Genomic DNA, 22,961 nt, shown 5'->3' with positions numbered 1-22,961 from the left:
CGCATCCAACGCCACCATCGCGGCACTCAGTCTGTCCATGGTTTTCTCTGATAGATTGTTCCAAAAATAATCCAGTATCAGCATAGTTTTACGGATGCTTTTTACTGGGTTTCTCCCCTGCATAAAACCAACTTGATTCTCGTGTATAATATTTCTAAGAACAGGTTGTAATCGCATAGCAATAATCGATGTCAGTAACTTATAGTCTACATTTAATAATGATATAGGTCTATATAATTCAGCTCTCTCTGGGTCCTTGTTTTTCTTTAGGATAAGTGAAATATTAGATGCTGTAAAATATCGAGAACAACTTGAATGCGAGCCATAGTAGCTGTTGAATAACTTATATAAGATTGGGGTCACCTCCTCCTGCAACATTCTATAGAACTCTATCGGAAGGCAATCGGGCCCAGCAGCTTTATTAAGCTTAGCTTGTTTAATTGCCGTGTTTATTTCTTGTAGTGTAATTGGAGCGTTTAGATCTCGCTCTTCCTCAGACGAAATTCTTGGGAGTTTCACCCTAGACCAAAATACCTCTCTATCTATCTGTTTAGGAGGATCTGCCCTGTAAATTCCTTGAAAGTATTTAAAAAATACCTTCTTTATTTCTTCTGTCTGTGTATACCTGTTATTGCTCTGTCTAATTGTGGTAATCCAGTTGCTATCTTTAGGTTTAGCTATTCTAGCCAAGTATTTTGCAGCCCGGCCAGTGAATCCTCTGTATAACGCTTTCTGTTTTAGACCTTCTTGCATGGCCTTATGTTTTAGAAAAATGTTCCACTGGGATTTAGCCTCAGCATATCTCTTCCAATTATCATTGGTTCTAAGGGCTATATAAGTGTTGTAAGAGTTCCTAACTGTATTTGAAAGTTGCAGTTCTGTCTGTTTGTTTTTTTTCTTTAATATGCCTAAATAAACTTTAATGTGCCCTCTAAGAACAGCCTTTGCTGCCTCCCAGTAGATTTCAGTCTTCTCCAAAAAATTATCATTAAAGCTATGATACTCAGTCCATTTATTTCTAAGAAAATTCTGAAATCCACTGTTAGTTGCAAGATATTTGGGGAAGAACAAATTGTTATTATTCGCCTTTTTAAATGCGTTACAACCAAACTCCAGAGAGATAATGGCATGATCTGACAACACAATATCTTTGATGTCAGTTTTACAATCAGAGCCAAGCAAATTCTCTGCAATTAGGAACATATCGATTCTAGAAAGGCTTTGGAAACTTGATGACGCGCAAGTATATGCCTTAGTGTCTGGATGATGGATTCTCCAGATATCCCGCACCCCAAGTTGGGCACATAATTTTTGGAATATACGTGTTTTCTTATCCCCCTTGTACAATTCCTTCTTCCCAATTCTATCTAAATTAGGTAGGGGTGTTAGGTTGAAATCTCCCGCTATTATTAAGTTCTGTCCTATATATCCCAATAGCTTGTTTATTAAGCCATTCCAGAAATATGTGTCTAAAGCGTTAGGCCTGTATACATTACAAATTGTAAAACAAGCTGTATTAATTTTTATCTGCATAATTTGAAATCTGCCTCCAGGATCCTGTTCTGTACCAATTACTTCATGCCTTAATTGTTTATTAATCAGAATTGCCAGTCCTTTCTTCCTACCCTCCCCCGCTAATGCAACGACTTCTCCTACCCATTTTGTTTTTAACTTCATGATCTCCGAATCTTTTAGGTGAAGTTCCTGTAACATTACTAGATCAGGTTTGTATATCCCAAGCTGTCTAATGATGGCTTTCCTCTTAATTGGTGAGGTTATCCCACCTACGTTCCATGAGAGGAAATTTAAGGGACTCATGTCCACCTTCATTCCTTTAACTGTGGAGTTAACCTATATGATTTCAATCTGTTGTCAGTGGGGAGAGAAGGAAAAAGAAAAAAAAAAAAAAAAGGGGGGGGGGACCACCACATACATACATTCCAGACACATCCAAGCACCAACGGGGAACACAACCATACAGCCATGCACTCACTAGTCTACATACCATCAACACAGTCATATCGAAACCTAACTACCTGTCATTAATGTATTTTGATTTGTTATATTTATTGTATACCCTGGTCCTTACAAAAGGCCTGCGCTTCTTTATAATTGTTCAATACCTTCTGAGTTCCATCTATAGATAGCACCAGCTTAGCCGGGTATAGCATCCTGACATTATAGTTTGCGTTTAAAAGTTTAGAGCAGAATGGAGACATCTCTTTGCGCCTTGCTACGGTCTCACTAGAGAAATCCTGGAAAATTAAAATCTTATGCTGGTCTATCACAAGTGGATACATTTTTCTATATTGACGTAGGAAAGTTACTTTATCTTGAAAATTTAAAAACTTCAATACAATAGGTCTACTAGTGTTATGGTCTTTTCTCATTGGACGTACTATTCCTATTCTATGGATCCTCTCTATAAGTACTGGCGTAGGTGAATTGATTCCAAGACTCTGAGATAATGTGACCGTAGCAAAATACATCAAATCCTGATAGGTGTCACCTTCTGGAAGACCGATAATTCTAAGATTATTGCGCCTGGATCGGTCTTCCAGATCCTCAACTCTAGCTTGCAACTTATCAAGACGCGCCATATAATCAATAGTGATAGGTTCAGCTGAGTTAAGTTTATCCTCAATGTCTGAAATCCTTGTCTCTACCTCTGTTAGCCTTGTAGAAAAGTGCCTTATTTCTGCCGTAAGACTACAAATATCATTTTTAATATCTGATTTCATACTATCCAATTGTGGTGTGATGGACTTAGTGATTTGAAGGACAAGTTCCTGCATATCAATATGTGTCTCACTCTGAATTTGTGATGAGTCTAATGTCTGGTCAGTGCGTTTAGCCATTTTTTTTTCCTTCTGTTTAGCAGGCATAATAGGAGAAGGATTCCGAGTTGTGAGTATGAATTTATCCATATATACAAAATCTGATCAAGCCCACTACTACTAGGCCACTCAGGGTGACTGTGCCACACAATTTACGGGACTATTGAATTCGTGTGTTGTATAGAAGTGTTTGGAAAAGTCCGCGGGGGGATGTGTAAATCACAGGAGGGAAAAATAGGCAATACGTGCCTGTGCTACTAAGCCAAAAAAAGGCTAATCAATGTCTACATGCAAAAGGGGTCAGTGGGGAATGCGAGAAGGGATGTGAGGTGAGGAAGAAGAAGGGACAAAAAAAACAGAGGAAAAAAACAAAAAAAAAACAAGAGAAGTGCAAGTACAAAAACGTGAAAAGGGATGAGAAATAAACAAAGGAGTGGCCTGAATGGGGAATTACCAGGTTCTGGAGTACTTAGGATCTTTTTAGGAGTTTTAAGTTATTCTAAGTCCCACTTAATAAACCACTAACTGTTAAGTATATTACCAATATAGGAGGTATTAGAGGTGATTACTCTCTCAAGGCATATTTACACAACAAAGTTTCAGCGTTTTATACCAAGCAATACCTATTGCCAGGCTGAGCCGTATGATTACTCTAAAGGTTTATCTTGGCAGATTAATTTTCTACCAATATTTTTGCTTGTATCTGCTAAGCTTAATACAATAATGAGAAGATCTTACAGCCTGAGTGATATTCCTAGTACCTACGCTAGGAGCTTCCTTCTAACATTTAAAGACCAAGCAATTTAACCGATATAACAACTAAAAATCACAATCCAGAGGACTAGCGGCCTTATTTATCAGCCTAAAAATGCACCCTCAGGTAATATAATATCTCATTCAGGCAAAATTTACAGTATGATCCAGTATTCTTACCCTTAAACAGAATGTTATCCCGCCTAAGCCATAATGCACACAATAAACTGTACCTATGAGAAAAAACATTACCCCCTTATACTAGCATATGTATAAATATCCAATGGTGACTTCACTTAAAATATCCAGAGGGGACCATGCAATGCTAAATGTCCATACACATAGCCAGTTTACTGAGAATTATTTAGAGATAAATATTTAAATGTCCAGATGTCCGAATGATTATTTTTATGTATTTACAGAAAAAAAGAAACCGGATTTAAATGCAGTCATAAAGATTTTTTTCCCTTTAAACTTGCAAACTACAGCACAAGGAGCCACCTTCGGAAAGTGTATCCAAGATATATAAGATGAGTCCCCTGTCAATACAGCATGAATTGGATCCCTTCAATTATGACTAACATGTGCAGCCAGTACACAGGTGTATTGCCCAATACATATGTCCCCTACTCCACGGCATAGAGAGGGCCAGGCATCTCCCCTTCCACTGGTCGTACTCTCACAGGTCATATTTAAGTTTCGGCAAGAATACTGATAAGCAGGAGCAAGGTACCTTAATTATAGAGAGAGGGCCACTCCAATGATCTTTCGCCAGGCCTTCCTGTACTCACACTGTGTCCTTATGCGAATCCGCTCGTAGGGCCAAGCTAGGAGTGCCCCCAGCCGTCTTCCGTTTGATGCTCCAGGCCCACTATCAGCTCTCTATGGGATGCACCTCTCTGCCGGAACTATGCTTCACGCTACCATCGCAGCGCTATAGGACGTCTGTATTCATCCGCTGAACCACCACCGGCTCTGTATCTGACACCTCAATCTATGTGCTCACCAGGGAGACACCAGGCATCTCGCGACCTCCGATATTCCGACAGACACAGGACACGTCAGCAAGCTTAGGTATGTCTTTCACCTACTTTCTCCTCTCAGCGTTAGGGCCAAATTTTGTTATAGGGGTAAGGCCTCTGCAGCGGATACTTTTTCTTGAGGGCCATCAGGCGGCCCAACATGATATTTCTTCTGCCTCTTACATCCCGGCATGACAAGGGCTTCACCTCAGTAAGTTCACCAGGGAACTGTCCGGCCTCTCGTCTCCACCTAGGTTTCACCACTCAAGTCAGGACAGTGAACTTTCCATAGGGGGGCTTTGTTTAACGGCAAGACAGGCCACTACCGGGCCTGAGAATCTTCTTTTAGGTAGTATCAAATCTATATGCAGGTAGTCAGGTGTTATTTGCAACAACTAAAACAAGCACCGTTACAGTCTGATTGCTCCAGTCAGAGTGCAAAATAATGATATTGTAGCAGGTTGCTTCTGCCACGAAGCATACAAAATGGCAATTAGCAGACTTCCACTTCGTGGATCCCAAGATCCTATGCCCAGGCCAGTGGAGGATCCAGGGCCAAGGGTCGGTTGAAGGCGGGAGTGGTTGATTCAAGCTGTAAGCAGGAGCAGCCCAGCGTGCAGCACCTTGCTTGCTCCTCCCTCAAACGGAAGTCTCCGTTCACCCAAACTAATATAATTCTAATATAAAGTATTTAGGGAAGGAGTATCCCAGTAATCCCCATTATACTTAGTTAATGGAAAATAGGGCTGGTCTTTATATTTTCCAGGGCTGCTTTTTATTCCCAGTCCGGCCCTGCTCCACTTTACCGAATATATTAGAAATTAATTACATAATACTTTCACAATGGTACCTAACACCAATACGTCTCAAACTTATATTCCCTAGATTTTCACCCAAATGTTGGAGAGATTGTTGAGAAATAGGTACTGTGATCCATATATGGTGGTCATGCCCCCATCTGAGTTATTTACGGAAATCATTAGGATTGTTTTTTTAAAAACCTTATGGGAGACTAATTTTCTCTAACACCTTTCACAGTACTATTTAACAATAAGCCTAAACATGGATGTAGCCATGATTAGCTCTTCTCCAAATCGACCTTAATATCCCTGATAGGTATTCGAAGTTGACTTTAGTTCTCAGTTTAGCTGAATGGAAAGAGAACACAAGATTTAATGGTTCCTGAAGAGTAGCAAACCTTAGGAAAAACAAACTGACTATGTTTTAAGACATTATGTTTTATTGGGAAACATTACAATCACAAATAGGACTTTAGAGTTTACTTAAACCAAGCAGAACTACTGTTATAGCACCACTCTCTCCTCTTCTTTAGTCTCTTTCTTATTGCTCTGGTTTACTTCCTTTCATCCAGTTCATTTAACCATTTACTTATTTTATTTTTGTATTTTTTGTTCATATATTTATTGAAGTTTTTTGTAGCTACTTCATGTTTACTCAAGTAATACCTCCATATGTAGCTACTTCATGATTACTCAAGTAATACCTCCATATGTAGCTACTTTATGTTTACTCAAGTAATACCTTCATATGTAGCTACATCATGTTTACTGAAGTAATACCGCCATATGTAGCTACTTCCTGTTTACTCTAGTAATTCCTTCATATGTAGCTACCTCATGATTACTCAAGTAATACCACCATTTACTTATTTTATTTTTGTATTTTTTGTTCATATATTTATTGAAGGTTTTTGTAACTACTTCCTGTTTATTCAAGTAATATATCCATACATAGCTACTTCCTGTTTACTTAAGAAATATCTCACATTTCTGTTTTCAGCTGTTCTCTCAGTCCTAGTAATAATACAGAATGTTCAATCTATGCAAGACTCGGCTACACTGTAATCTTCCTATACATTAGGTTCATTATACTATGTTTCTAATATATGTCAGTTCAAATGTTTGTAATATTTACAGTTTACTCAAAACCTAAATAAAGAACAATAAATATACAAAAATATATATCTGGGTTTTGTTGCTATCAGACAAATGTTTTTCAAAATTGCACTTTGGCCCTCCAAGAAACAAAGTGTGGCCCCCCTCATGGATAAAGTTTGCTTTAAACTATCCTTATGACATGTTTAGCCTATTAAGCAGTGTCTAACTCTACTGACTAAAAAGGAAAATGAGGAAATGACAATTCACAAAGAGGCTTCTTATACAAAATAAATGTCCATCACTCCGGTCTCTCTAGCTCAGTCATCTACAGATGGTGATTGCTGGACAGGGACTGTGATGTAGAAATATGTCAGTGCTACCACCATGCAACTTCCATACACATATGAAACGTATCATGTAAATAAAGGGAGAAGATTAAAACAAATAATTGTCAGATACCAGCAGCTGCTCCTGAATCTATATTTTTCAGCAAAGGATAAGAAAAGAACAAAGCAAATTAGATAATAGAAGTAAATTGGAAGGTTATTTAAAATGTTATGCTCTATCTGAATCATGCAAAAAAAATATGTTGAGCTTCACATCCCTTTAACCCTGCTGTATCAATTAAGCTTCCCTCTGAGGGAGCAAACCCCTGATTTAATCAGCAAATAGAATCCTGACCCCATTGCTACTGTACAGCAGTATAATGCATAGCAAATTTCTGCAGCCCTTTTTGCCAGTCATCTGATAAATTATTGTACCCACGACATGGGCTCTGTGCATATTTACACTTATTATTTGATCTAGATATTGAACACATTGCTAGCTGTAATACAATCTGAGCTGGGTGGAGCCTGGCATCTAGTGGTAGAATTAGATACATGCACAAATATGAATCTGAATTCACAAGGAATGAAAGACAGAATATATAAAATTCCACACAGACACAAATACACTTTACAATTTTAAACAACTATTTATTATTTTAGAACAAAAGAAAATGTATGCTTTCCTGATAAATGTATTTCTTTTTGACACGATAAGTCCAAGGATCATCTTAATTACTAATGGGATATTCACTGCCTGGTCAGCAGGAGACAGCAAAGCTGTTAAATAGCTCTTCCCTCACACTCCAGTCATTCGACCGAAGTTAAGGTGAGAAAGGAAGAATCAAGGTGCAGAGGTGGCTGAAGTTTATAACATACAAATAACCTGTCTAAATAACAGGGTGGGCCTTGGACTCATCGTGTCAAAAAAGAAATACATTTATCAAGTAAGCATAAATTTTCTTTTCTTTTTAATGACACGAGTCCACAGATCATCTTAATTACTAATGGGATTCAATACCCAAGCTAGAGTACACAGATGATACGGGAGGGACAAGACAGGGAACCTAAACGGAAGGCACCACTGCTTGAAGAACCTTTCTCCCAAAAGCTGCCTCAGCCGAAGCAAGGGTGTCAAATTTATAGAACAAGAAAAAGTGTGAAGAGAGGACCAAGTTGCAGCCTTGCAAATCTGTTCCACAGAAGCATCATTCTTGAATGCCCATGAGGAAACAACGGCCCTCGTGGAATGAGCCGTAACTCTCTCTCCTCTCTGTCCAGCAGTCTCATATGCAAAATGTATGATACTCTTCAGCCAGAATGAGAAGTAGCCGTAGCTTTCTGTCCCCTACATTTTCCTGCAAAAACCACAAACAAAGCAGAAGATTGGCGAAAATCTTCAGTCGCCTTTAGGTAAAACTTTAAAGCACGGACCACGTCCAAATTGTACAGAAGCCGTTCCTTCTGAGAACTAGGATTAGGACACAAGGAAGGAACAACAATCTCCTGATTAATGTTCCGATCAGAAACAACCTTAGGAAGAAATCCTAATTTAGTATGTAAAACTACCTTATCTGAATGCAAAATAAGGTAAGGGGACTCATACTGCAATGCTGAGAGTTCTGACACTCTACAAGCAGAAGAAATAGCAACAAGAAACAAAGTTTTCCAAGATAACAACTTAATATCTAAGGAATGCATAGGCTTAAATGGAGCCCCTTGAAGAACTTTGAGAACTAAATTCAGACTCCATGGAGGAGTAACTGGTTTGAACACAGGCCTGATCCTGACCAAGGCCTGACAAAATGGTTGAACATCTGGAACATCCGCCAGAGGTTTGTGTAACAAAATAGATAAGGCCGAGATTTGACCCTTTGGGGAACTTGTCGAGAAACCTTTCTCCAAAAGACAGAATTCTAGGAATCCTAACTCTACTCCATGAGTAGCCCTTGGATTCACACCAATAGAGATATTTACGCTATATCTTATGGTAAATCCTACTAGTTACAAGTTCAATCTCCAAGCAGTCAGTTTAAGAGAAACTAGATTTGGGTGAAGGAAGGGCCCTTGAATTAGAAGGTCCTTCCTCAACGGAAGTCTCCAAGGTGGCAGAGATGACATGTCCACCAGATCTGCATACTAAATCCTGCGAGGCCAAGCAGGTGCAATGAGAATCACCGATGCCCTCTCCTGCTTGATTCGAGCAATGACCTGAGGAAGAAGAACAAATGGAGGAAATAGGTATGCTAAACTGAAAGTCCAAGGAACCGACAGAGCATCTATCAGTTCCGCCTGGGGTTCCCTGGACCTCAACCCGTATCTCAGGATCTTAGTTATTCTGTCGAGATGCCATGAGATCTAATTCCGGCTGACCCCACTTGAGAATCAGGCTGGAGAACACTTCCGGATGGAGTTCCCACTCCCCCGGATGAAAGGTCCGCCTGCTCATGAAGTCCGATAATAAGGATAAGGGAAAGGAGAGGGGAAAAAGAGGGGATTGGTAGCACTCTAATCCTAATTTAAATAACAAGCTGTTTAGACAACCAGCTATAATACACCGCTAGGTAGTGAAGGGTTAATTAAAATATAAAGTTTTAATTAAGTATAGTTAAAAACTAAAGAAAAGTTTAGTAAAGGCAATATACCAATCGCCACAAAATGCCCACAACAGTTAAAGCCAAACACAACCACGCTTGAAAATCAGTATAGACTGCAAGGCTAATAATATGTCACCCTCCTGTATTCCTGGCCGATAACAGGATACATCGGCATCAGGTGTCAAGGGTGACACAGTATAGCGTGTAATTGCAGTGTCTAGAAAAAGCGTGTATGTGGTTGTCTGGCTCAAATAAATTAAAACTCTGTATACAAACGCGTTTCGGCCGTTGTAAGGCCTTTCTCGATGTGTGAAAAGAAGAAAAGAAATGACAAGCCGATTGACTGTCAAATTAGCCTTTTTAACCCTTTAAGGACACAGCTTTCAGTATGCTCAATTGTTTTATGACGGAAAAATTCCGTCATATGTCCTTAAGAGGTTAAACCCTGCATAAAATATGTCAAAACCAATCAGCGCTTGGTAAACGGACACGGCTCCTCAGCAGCCAATCTTATTGATCATTTGATTGCCAAGGACGAACCGTAAGATACCTGTGCTAAGATTGGATAACGTGGACACGATAGAGGTCCAATTACGCTCCATCTCTAAGTCAAGCCTCTCCTTACACTGCTCGTATGACTAATAAGTCACGCACACGATCAACAGTAAATTAAAAGTAACGTCGCCTTTTTTTTTTTTTACAGAATATTGCACCGCATTATCCACTTGTCAAAGATGGATTGTTCCATCAATACCCATTTTCTTTTGCGCATTACTATACCTGTGATCATATGTGAATAACATCAGTTAACACTTATCAGCATCAGCGTTACATATAAGCATAGCCTCATTCAGTGCTGCATATTGATGTTGCCAAGAGAGGTTATATTGAGCTTGGTTGCATGATTGGAATATGGCTAAAGTTACAGTATGACTTGAAAATAAGACATGCACAATTTATGAAATAGACGTGATAGCATCACATAATCCCATGTTTTTCACAATCAGCATTGGATAGTAGTTACATGCCCATATATTTATGTGAATGTGGAATGGATTGTAGCTACACACGGGGACCAGAAAAGATTATGGTATAATGGGGGTTGTAAGTATTGATATATTCAGACAGAAAAGCGAGACATATACCCTATTATCACGAAAAAAAAAAAAAAAAAAAATATATATATATATATATATATATATATATATATATATATAAACCCTGATGTCACCAATGTTATTATAATCTGGTAGCCCATTCTGGGTGCATGCCCTATATGTTGATGGGTAGATAGATAGCCTTAGATAAGCCAAAATTGCAATAGATTAACATATAGACATTGTACAGTGTAACTGATTATGTCTTCATTAGCTGTAGCATATATATGGCACTAATCACAATCAAAAAGTCAGTAGTATTCATAAGGTAATTTGTAGAAAGCAATACTGATTATATAAATGATTAGTCATAGGCTAATCTATAAGTATACCCAAAAATTATTATTCTCATTGGATAACGTGGACACGATAGAGGTCCAATTACGCTCCATCTCTAAGTCAAACCTCTCTTGGCAACATCAATATGCAGCACTGAATGAGGCTATGCTTATATGTAACGCTGATGCTGATAAGTGTTAACTTATGTTATTCACATATGATCACAGGTATAGTAATGCGCAAAAGAAAATGGGTATTGATGGAACGATCCGTCTTTGACAAGTGGATAATGCGGTGCAATATTCTGTATAATAAAAAAGGCGACTTTACTTTTAATTTACTGCTGATCGTGTGCGTGACATATTAGTCATACGAGCAGTGTAAGGAAAGGCTTGACTTAGAGATGGAGCGTAATTGGACCTCTATCATGTCCACGTTATCCAATCTTAGCACAGGTATCTTACGGTCCGTCCTTGGCAATGAAATGATCGATATGATTGGCTGCTGAGGAGGCGTGCCCATTTACCAACCGCTGATTGGTTTTGACATATTTTATGCAGGGTTTAAAAAGGCTAACTTGACAGTCAATCGGCTTGTCATTTCTTTTCTTCTTTTCACACATTGAGAAAGGCCTTACAACGGCCGAAATGCGTTTGTGTACAGAGTTTTAATTTATTTGAGCCAGACACCACAGACACTTTTTCTAGACACTGCAATTACACGCTATACTGTGTCACCCCTGACACCTGATGCCGATGTATCCTGTTATTGGCCAGGAATACAGGAGGGTGACATATTATTAGCCTTGCAGTCTATACTGATTTTCAAGCGTGGTTGTGTTTGGCTTTAACTGTTGTGGGCATTTTGTGGCGATTGGTATATTGCCTTTACTAAACTTTTCTTTAGTTTTTAACTATACTTAATTAAAACTTTATATTTTAATTAACCCTTCACTACCTAGCGGTGTTTTATAGCTGGTTGTCTAAACAGCTTGTTCTTTAAATTAGGATTAGAGTGCTACCAATCCCCTCTTTTTCCCCTGTCCTTTCCCTTATCCTTATTATCAGACTTAATTTAAGGGGCAGCACCGAAGTTTATATACTTCTTATATCCTATACATACAATTTGACATTGTACCAATATTAACTGTTTATTTTTTGCTCATGAAGTCCACCTCCCAGTTGTCCACCCCTGGGATGTAGATCGCCAACAGGCAGCAAGAATGGGCATCCGCCCACTGAATTATCTTGGTTACCTCTGTCATCGCTAAGGAACTCCTTGATCCTCCCTGATTGATGTAAGCCACTGAAGTTATGTTGTCCAACTGGAACTTGCTAAACTGGACCAAGGCTAACTGAGGCAAGGCCAGAAGAGCACTGAAGATCGCTCTCAGCTCCAGGATGTTTATAAGAAGAAAAGACTCTGAGTCCAAACTCCCTAAGCCTTTAGGAAACCCCAGACTGCTCCCCACCCTAGAAGGCTGGTGTCTGTTGTCACAATCACCGAAGATGGTCTGTGAAAGCAGGTTCCGTGGGAGAAATGATCCAGAGACAACCACTATTGAAGAAAATCCCTTGTCTCCTGCTCCATTAGTATTCGAAGAGACAAATCCGCATAATCTCCGTTCCATTGTCGGAGCATGCTTAACTGCAGAGGTCTGAGGTGGAACCGAGCAAACGGGATGATGTCCATTGCCACCACCATCAGCCAGATTACCTCCATGCACTGAGCCACTGAAGGCTGAGGAATGGACTGAAGGACTAGACAAGTATCGCTAATCTTTGATTTCCTGACTTCTGTCAGAAAAATATACATTGATAGGGAATCTAATATAGTTCCTAAGAAAGTTACCCTTGTAGTTGGGACTAAGGAACTTTTTTCCAAATTTACATTCCACCCGTGAGATTGCAGAAAGGATAACACAATGTCTGTGTAGGATCGTGCATGTTGTAATAATGGCACCTGGACTAGGATGTCATCCAGATAGGGCGCCACTGCAATGCCCCGAAACCGAAGAACCGCCAACAGCGATCCCAGAACTTGAGATGATCCCTGTGAATGGGAACATGCAGGTACGCGTCCTTTAAATCCACTATTGTCATAAATTGACCCTCTTGGATCAAAGGGAGAATGGAACGAATAGTTTCTATCTTGAAGGACGGTACTCTGAGAAATTTGTTTAAACTTTTGAGATCTAAAATCGGCCTGAAGGTTCCCTCTTTTTTGGGAACCACAGATTGGAATAAAATTCCAGACCCTGTTCCTGTACCGGAACAGGAACAATCACTCCCAGGTTGGAAAGGTCTCTTACGCAGTGTAAGAACGCCTCTCTTTTTGTCTGGTCTGCAGAAAATCTTGAAAGCAGAAACCTGCCTCTGGGAGAAAAAATTTGGAATTCTAACTTGTATCCCTGGGACACTATTTATATTGCCCAGGGATCCTGAACATCTCAAACCCAAGCCTGAGCAAAGAAGGAAAGTCTGCCCCCTACAAGATCCGGTCCTGGATCGGGGGCATTCCCTTCTTACTGTCTTAGATTCAACAGCAGGCTTTTTGGATTGTTTTCCCTTATTCCAAGATTGATTGGGTCTCCATGCAGGCTTAGTCTGTTCCTGTTTGGAGGCAGTAGAGGAAGAATTTCCCTTGAAATTTTGAAAGGAACAAAAATTACTCTGTTGTCCTTTTTGTTTGTTTCTCTATGCTGAGGGAGAAGATGACCCTTACCTCCCGTGATATCAGAGATAATCTCTGAGAGGCCAGATCCAAACAAGGTTTTCCCCTTGTAAGGAATAGCTAGAAGCTTAGACTTAGAGGACACATCCGCAGACCAAGGCTTTAACCATAAAGCTCTGCGAGCTAGAATAGAGAAACCCGAAATCTTTGCTCCCAGTTTGATAACTTGAAGGGAAAGCATCTGTAATAAAGGAATTATCCAATTTCAGAGCTTTAATCCTATCCTGGATTTCATCCAAAGAAGTTTCTGTCCTGATAGCATCAGACAGAGCATCGAACCAATATGCCGCCGCACTAGTAATGGTAGCAATGCTCACAGCCCTGGTGTACATACATCTTTTTGAGTAAACCCTCTAATTTCTCCATGGGATCTTTGAAAGCACAACTATCCTCTATGGGAATAGTAGTTCTCTTAGCTAAGGTGGAAATGGCCTCTTCCACCTTGGGCACTGTTTGCCAATTCTCATTGATAGAGTCGGCTATGGGAAACATCCTTTTTAAAAATAGGAGATGGAGAAAAAGGTATACCCGGTCTCTCCCACTCCTTAGTAATGATCTCAGAAGCTCGGTCTGGGACTGGAAAGACATCTGTTGAGGAGGGAACCTCAAAATATTTGTTTAGTTTACTGTACTTTTTAGGAATAACTACTACGAGGAGTCGCTGTCATCCAAAGTAGCTAAAACCTCCTTAAGTAACAGACGGAGATGTTCTAGCTTAAATCTGAAAGATACCACTTCAGTGTCAGCAGGAAGAATTATACTGTCTGAATCTGAAATTTCCCCTTCAGATGCTACTACGGTATCCTCCTCTTCTGGGAGGGGATCTCCAAAATAGTAACAACAGCGTCAGAGACCTCGCTTGCTGAATGTCTGATTTTCCTCTCACGCTTTCCTTGTAATATTGGAAAGCAGACAGAGCATCTGAAATTGTAGAAGACATAAGAGAAGCAATGTCCCTCAGTAACTCCAGCTGGAGTTAGAGAGGAAACGCAGGGCACTGTATGTGAGGGCGGTAAAATCTGGGACACAAGGAGAAAATTGCAGCATATATTGAACCTCGCCATTAGACTCCTGGACAACATCCGCTTTAGGACAAGTTGGCTCAGAAAAAAATATTTCCCTATAATTTAGAGTCCTCTTAATACATGAGGAACAGAAAGGGATTGGTGGTCCACATTGGCCTCAAAGCATAAGGAGCAAGTGGCCTCTTACAGGGGCTCTTGGTCCATGCTGTTCACAATGGTCTAAATAATAAATAAAAACTTTAAACTTTAATTAAAAAAAAATGTAAGAAAAAACGTTAGTCTCTTTAAAATTTAAACATGTAACTATTTTACTGCGTCTGACAAATTATACTCTTCACAATTTTAAGACTTATCTAAACATCTCTACACCTCAGCAACTTTGCTGAGGGGCCACACTGTACCAGGGCTATTGCCTTTATTTTATACAACAGACGATCCGGAACGTAGCAGGAGAAAAAAAGCGTTTCTCCGGTTCTAGCAAAGCCTGTCTATGCGCTAACACTGTTTCTGTGGGCAGATTGCGCAGATGGCTATTCCGTGTGTCTCTCAATACAGGCGCAGAAAAGTGGCGCGCAACACTGAGATCCGCCCATCGTGGGCGTCGCCAAAAACGGAACCATCTCCCGGTCGGTATATTGCAAGCTAAAACCGCCGGGAGATAATCAGAGCCTTAAAAAAACAATGTCCCCCTGTGTCCAGCTCCAGTGCCTGCATGAAAATGGCTGCCCCCATCACAATAAAGAGCCTCTATTTAATCTTAGCCCTTATTATTATGCGATTACCAGTAATATAGTGCTCACTTTTTTCTGAAAGTTATATGTTCCCAGAAAACATTAAAGTTAGCACTTACCTTGAACTTCTGCCTGACAGCAGTGAGAATTATGTCCCACAAGTTCCCATTGCTCTAAAGCCACCACTGCTCTACTGAAGAGACTGATATGGACTACGGCTACACCCTAGAACAAAGCAGCACAATCTTGTACTATAAAAATAATAAACTCTTGATTGAAGAATCTTTTCTAACACCTAACTTTACCACCTCCTTGCACTTAACGTAGGCAAAGAGAATGACTGGAGTTGGAGGGAAGGGAGGAGCCATTTAACAGCTTTGCTGTGGTGCTGTTTGCCGCCTCCTGCTGACCAGGAGGTGAATATCCCATTAGTAATTAAGATGATCCGTGGACTCATTGTGTTATTAAAAAGAAATGTATTTTCCATTAAACCCTGCACAAGGCATATTGGGGCTCATATCTCTTTTAATCTTTTACAAAATGTAAACAAGCAGATAAGGATCACCTGTGCAACCAAAATATTGCTCACCTGTGTATGACAACATGCCAGACAAGAAAACAAACCAAGAATTTTCATTTCATACAGTAATCATTTGTTCTACTCTGCTTGCGGAACATTCCTTGCCATCAGTCCTAGTATTAACCAGTAAAGGAGAAGTGTTCATGCTGAAAGTACACTGCCTTTTGTTCTCTACTGTACATTGCTGAATCAGTGTCTGCCAGGAGTTGTACAGAGCCTTTAGTTGGTTACTTCCTACCCCTACCTCAGTCTCTTCTGGGTATTTCGGAGTTAACTCGAGTAGTGTGATACACACTACATGCATAGAAACATACACACATTCACACTACTTGCATACATACACTACATACATACAGATAAACACTACATACAAATATACACACACACACACACACACACACACTACATGCATACATAACCACATGCATACACACACACACTATCTACATATACACAAACTACATGCATGCACACATTAAATACATACAAAGACATATACACACACTACATGCATAAAAACATTCACACATGCATACAGATACACACACACACACAAGTACATGCATACAAACACACACTACCTACAAACACACACATTAAATACATACAGACACACAACTACATGCAAACAGACACTACCTAGATATACAAAAAACTACATGCATACACACATTAACCCCTTAACAGCTGGACTTATATGTCTACATCGGAACAAAGTTTAGATGCAAACATGAAAGTTAAAAATTTAAATCATGCGATCGCCTAAGGGCGTTAAAGCCCAGTGTGGTTAGGATGGCACAGAACATCCTAAGGGCATTAAGGTGTTAAATACATAGATACACACAGAGACACACTACATGCATACAGATACACACACTACATACATACCAACACACGCCACACACACAAGTCCTATAACTATGTGATCAAATCAGTAACATACTGAATGCTAAGCAGCAGCCCATGATGCCTTTTAAATAAAACAGATTTATTACGATTAGTTTACTCATTTACCACAGAATAATGTAATATAATAGGGGCATCTGACTCCCTAGCCACCAGCCTTCCCACTGCTACTGACCCCCCCCCCGCCCCAACGCTCAGGTGGGTTAGTTGGGGTCTGGCAGTTAGGTGGTTAATTGCAGTGGGCAGGTTGCGGTTAGAGGGTTTCCTGAAGGGGGGTTAGGTGCAGGGATTTTGGGTGGCGGTTAGGGGGCTAATGCAGGGCCAGACTACAAATGGAGAGCAAAAAAAAAGCTTTTTTATCTTTGCCATCATATTACAAATTGAAAGTAATAGATTAGTGCAAGAGAGGAAGTCTATGACATGCTAAAATCTGAATATCAAAGTGCATGCGCACTAAATCCCTCACATCACCAAATCACCTCAGCCTTCTATGGGGGTGTGCTGAAAAACTCATGTGGGATATCGCTTGAGCTCTGAGGCGAACATGCTAAACCGATCAAATAGTGGAGGAGTTCTTTACCAACTTTTAATCTATGATTTTCTAATGAAATATAAATTTATAAACACTGCACATGAACATTTGTATACACTACACATACACACACACATTTAAACAGACATCTGTATACACGCATACAAATACACACAATTTGTATACACTCATACATACACAAATACACACACATAAAAAAATATATACATATGCACATATAAACACGCACATTTGTACACACTCATACATACACGCACATAAATACACACATTCATACATTTGCATACACACATACAAAATGCAAACACATACATACAGTATCTCACAAAGTACACCCCTCACATTTTTTGTAAATATTTTATTATATCTTTTCATGTGGCAACACTGAAGAAAGGACACTTTGCTGCAATGTAAAGTAGTGAGTGTACAGCCTGTATAACAGTGTAAACTTGCTGTCCCCTCAAAATAACTCAACACTCAGCCATTAATATCTAAACCGTTGGCAACAAAAGTGAGTACACCCCCTAAGTGGAAATGTCCAAATTGGGCCCAAAGTGTCAATATTTTGTGTGGCCACCATTATTTTCCTGCACTGCCTTAACCCTCTTGGGCATGGAGTTCACACAGAGCTTCACAGGTTGCCACTGGAGTCCTCTTCCACTCCTCCATGATGACATCACAGAGCTGGTGGATGTTCGAGACCTTGCGCTCCCCCACTTTCCATTTGAGGATGCCCCACAGATGCTCAATAGGATTTAAGTCTGGAGACATGTTTGGCCAGTCCATCGCCTTTACCCTCAGCTTCTTTAGCAAGGCAGGGGTCATCTTGGAGGTATGTTTGGGGTCGTTATGTTGGCATACTGCCCTGCAGCCCAGTCTCCAAAGCAAGGGGATCATGCTCTGCTTCAGTATGTCACATTACATGTTGGCATTCATGGTTCCCTCAATGAACTATAGCTCCCCAGTGCCGGCAGCAATTATGCAGGCCCAGACCATGACACTCCCACCACCATGCTTGATTGTAGGCAAGACACACTTGTCTTTGTACTCCTCACCAGGTTCCCACCACACATGCTTGACACCATCTGAACCAAATAAGTTTATCTTGGTCTCATCAGACCACAGGACATGGTTCCAGTAATCCAGCATCAGCAAACTGTTTGCAGGCTTTCTTGTGCATCATCTTTAGAAGAGGCTCCTTCAGGGACCACAGCCATGCAGCCCAATTTGATGCAGTGAGCACTGACAGGCTGACCACCCCCCCCCACCCATTCAACCTGTGCAGCAATGTTAGCAGCACCCATACGTCTATTTCCCAAAGACAACAATCTGGATATGACGCTGAGCATGTGCACTTAACTTCTTTGGTCAACCATGGCAAGGCCTGTTCTGAGTGGAACCTGTCCTGTGAAACCGCTGTATGGTATTGCCCAATGTGCTGCAGCTCAGTTTCAGGGTCTTGGCAATCTTCTTATAGCCTAGGCCATCTTTATATAGAACAACAATTCTTTTTTTCAGATCCTCAGAGAGTTCTTTGCCATGAGGTGCCATGTTGAACTTCCAGTGACCAGTATGAGAGAATGCGAGAGCGATAACACCAAATTTAACACACCTGCTCCCCATTCACACCCGATACCTTGTAATACTAACAAGTCACATGACACCTAAAAAGCAATAACCCATAAAAAAAAAAAAGTGGAATTTTTAAGGTAACACATAAAATTGTACTTGGTATAAGCCCACAAGTAGTTCCAGATTAAATATTATAGCTGCTCTCGCTGAATCTCGCCCACAGCAGCAGCAGGACTATTAATAGTTAAGGCTGCAGATAAAGCTGTTGTCTTATTTACCCGATTAGAAGCCATTGGCCAGTTTGAGAGGTTACACCACTGTTCAGTTGCCAGGATTAAAAAAAAAAAAGATCCATAATGCGGATGGAAATTTGTTAGCTTTCTATTTAATGGTTAAGATGTCAGACTCACAATATCTAATAAGACACAATTTGTGGTGTTTATCGGTTTATTATAATGCATCATACAAGTAAAATAAAAATTTTGAATAATTGTTTTTTTTTGGAAAAAGACAAAACTGGTCTAAAAGTTCAAACTTTGATTTAGTGCAGGATTTACCAATATTTTGTATTAAAAAACCCAGAAACACCAGCACTTGTAAATAGACTCAGCTTCATAAAGAGCTCAGCGGAAGTTTCATTTTTATGGCATCGGATGTATTTTTGTCTCCAGCTATCAATGAGATGAACAAATTCCAGTGTTTAAAAACGCCATTACGTTCTAACTTGTATATGGATCCCATGATACAGTAGTGTCATCACTTATAAATTACAGAGCAAAAATCACTGCTATTATTTAGTGGTTAGCAGCCGTCATGATCTGCAGACTGAAAAGTGCATAAAGAAAATAGCTTTTGTATTTAAAATTTAGAAAGTAGTATAATTTAGTGGACACAAACCGTGTATGCTACTTGCACAGCAAATTATATTCTACGTATAATTAGTAGGATAAAAAAAGTATTATTTCAAATGCCCAGAAACAGACTGGGGTGAAATGTGACATCAGTTATCGGAATCTTGTATTACACTAAGGCCCTGTCATATCTCATTTCCAATGCATACTGTTGACGAAGGACAAGCCTATCAGCTTGCTGTCTTGTTTTAAAGAACATATTGGAGTACATAACAGCTAGCAAGGGACATGAAACCCAAACATTTCCTTTCATAATTCAGATAGAGAATACAATTTAAAGCAACTTTCCAATTTATGTCTATAATTTAAATTTGCTTCCTTCTCTTATCCTTTGATGAAAGGTTTATCTAGGAAAGCTCAGGAGCAGCAAATAACCTAGGTTGCTGATTGGTGGCTGCAGATACATAATGATTGCTATTGGCTCACCCATGTGTTCAGTCAGCAACCAGTAGTGCATTGCTGTTCATTTAACAAAGTTTACCAAGAAAACTTGATAATAGGAGTACATTAGAAAGGTGCTTAAAATGACATGCTCTATCTGAATCATGAAAGAAAAAAAAAATTGGGTTTCATATCCCTTTAAGTATTCTAGATAAAAAAAAAAAAAAAAGATAGATAATATGGGATAAACTTTGGTTTTAATTGAAATTTAATTTTGTTTTGTATATCTATGTTTTATGTCTTAAATATTCAAATAAAATCTTTGTCAAATGAGACATTACTAGAGGTCTGAGGTCTATGACAGAACAAGACCAGAATGGCTAAAGCCAGGTGTCAAACGGCAGACAAGAATTTACCTGAAGACAAAAACAGAAAAAGGCGTAACACTGGAATTATCTAAGCACTGAATAACCAATGTATATTCTTATTAGTGAAGATTTTATTTTGTAGTAAAGTTAAAGGGACTTTGTGTTTTTGTTATTGCATCTAAAAGATAGAAAAGAAAAATGTATTAGGGCTTCTTGTTTTTTCAAAAAGCAGATGCTGATCTAATTAACAATACCACTTGTTTATATCCATGCTGATGAAGGTGTGTTACGGTTAAAGGGACAGTCTAGTCAAACTTAAACTTTCATGATTCAGATAGGGCATGCAATTTTAAAAAAAAACTTTTCAATTTACTTTTATCATCAAATGTGCTTTGTTCTCTTGATGTTCTTTGTTGAAAGCTAGACCTAGGTAGGCTCATATGCCAATTTCTAAACCTTTGAAGGCTGTCTCTTATCTCAGTGCAATTGATAGATTTTCACAGCTAGACAGTGCTAGTTCATGTGTGCAATAGAGATACAATTGTGCTCACTCCTGTAGAGTTATTTATGAGTCAGGACTGGCTAAAATGCATGTCTGTCAAAAGGACTGAGATAAGGGGGCAGTCTGCAGCGGCTTAGATACAAGATAATCAGAGGTAAAAAGTATATTAATATAACAATAATGGTTATGCAAAACTGGGGAATGGGTAATAAAGAGATTATCTACTGTATCTTTAGAAACAATAAAAATTCTGGAGTAGACTGTCCTTTTAACCAATATATCTGTAATGGTCAGTCAATGCAATGAGCCATCTGTCCCTAGGGAAGTGTTGTATACAAACATTAACTTCCTGTTAGTTTCTAAATAAAATGAAACAGTTGTAACAAATGTTGCTGAAAAAATGATTTTAACATGTTTAGCTGCTGCTGTTTCATTTGTAGGACAGAACTGACTTTAATGCTGTCTAGTTTACACATGACAAAATCCATATAAGGCATAGAAGCGCCTTGTAAACCACTAGGGTAACAATGGATTCCAGCTCCATAAAAACCTCACTACATAAATGTATGAGCTTGAACTCATATGGAAAAAAACTAATTTACAAAACGATAGTGTTTGTGCAATTTTCAAACACCGTGAGCAGTACGTAGCAGCACAAGATTTGCCATAGTGCAACAGGTCACACCTCTAGCAACTTGCTACATTGTGTAATGAGAACAAGTAATTGGCTGCAATATTAGAATGGAGGGGTCAGACCTCTATACAATGATACTCTGTCTAATAAGTCATTTGCTGGGTCCCTGTAATGTCTTATACAGTGAGGTAAAGGTTTTTCAAAGGCTGGATAATTTGGGTCATGCATCACTACTAAACCACAAGACCTTGACTGATTGTTAAAAAAACTAACGGAAAAAAACCCACTATGTAATCAGCTTCACAGGAGGATTTTAGCACCCCCAAAACGTATCCTCTAAAGCTAAGAATGTGTACACAGCACCCAAGAGACATCTGCATTTACATTTCAAAGTGCAGGTGGCATAGACAGGTTGATAATGTGTAAGACAGTTTAGCCAAGAACCAGACAGACAGCAATAAGGCACGGCAGGAGCTCAGCCACTTTAGCAGGTGAACTGCTGCAAAGCAACATTCCCACAAACACTCAGAAATAAAATGTTACAAGATGGGGTTAATCTCACATAAGTAACCTTTCCTCTTATCAACTCTCATGAGCTTCCGCTTTCAAGTCAGTTCCCACAATGCACACACTTCATACACACATCCAAGAAAATACAATGCTCAAATCATCCTCATTAATAAATAAAAGGGAGTTAAATTAATTACACATCCCCGCAATACAAAATCTTCCACTACCATTGCAATTGCTGAGGATCTGTTGCAGTTTAAGCATAAGGTTCAGTTTTTCCAACAGAAACATCACTGTCTTGTTTGTAGTCTTTGTTATAAGAGGAGTGATTTCTGTAGGGAAATTGTTCAGTTTCTCAGTCAACAAAATAAAAATTCACGGAAATGTCAGAGGACCAATGCATTACCAAAAAGTTCTAATTTTACAAAAGAATAATGCTACAGTCAGGATGGTTATGTCCCATAACCCGAGTGTCATCTGGAACAGGAGTTACTCTTATCAATCCCATAACATAGAATGTCAGTTTTAGGACAGCTTTCTGGGGCCGCCATATTTCAGGACTGGTCTACTCCTGCGACAGCAGCGTCCTCTTTGGGAGGAGGTTCCAAGTAAATAGGGGTCACAGAGGGGGGCTTCTTAACTCTGCGGAAAAGAAAAAACAAAAAAAAGCAAAAAAACAACAAGAC

General features: G+C 39.5%; 1 protein-coding gene across 1 annotated transcript in view; it reads right to left on the bottom strand.

Annotated features, from left to right (window-relative positions):
* Positions 1 to 19,334: 19,334 nt before the first annotated feature.
* The window catches only part of LOC128643650 (protein O-linked-mannose beta-1,2-N-acetylglucosaminyltransferase 1-like), a 68,563-nt gene continuing 64,936 nt past the window's right edge, over positions 19,335 to 22,961 (bottom strand). Inside the window, exon 22 of the mRNA XM_053696476.1 lies at positions 19,335 to 22,917. Coding sequence (XP_053552451.1) covers positions 22,830 to 22,917 — 88 coding nt within the window. The 3' untranslated portion in view covers positions 19,335 to 22,829. The remainder of the gene's footprint in view (positions 22,918 to 22,961) is intronic.

Source organism: Bombina bombina, unplaced genomic scaffold (assembly GCF_027579735.1).
Source record: "Bombina bombina isolate aBomBom1 unplaced genomic scaffold, aBomBom1.pri scaffold_553, whole genome shotgun sequence".
NCBI classification, from domain to species: Eukaryota; Metazoa; Chordata; class Amphibia; order Anura; family Bombinatoridae; genus Bombina; species Bombina bombina.
This window is presented reverse-complemented; position numbering and strand designations above follow the sequence as displayed.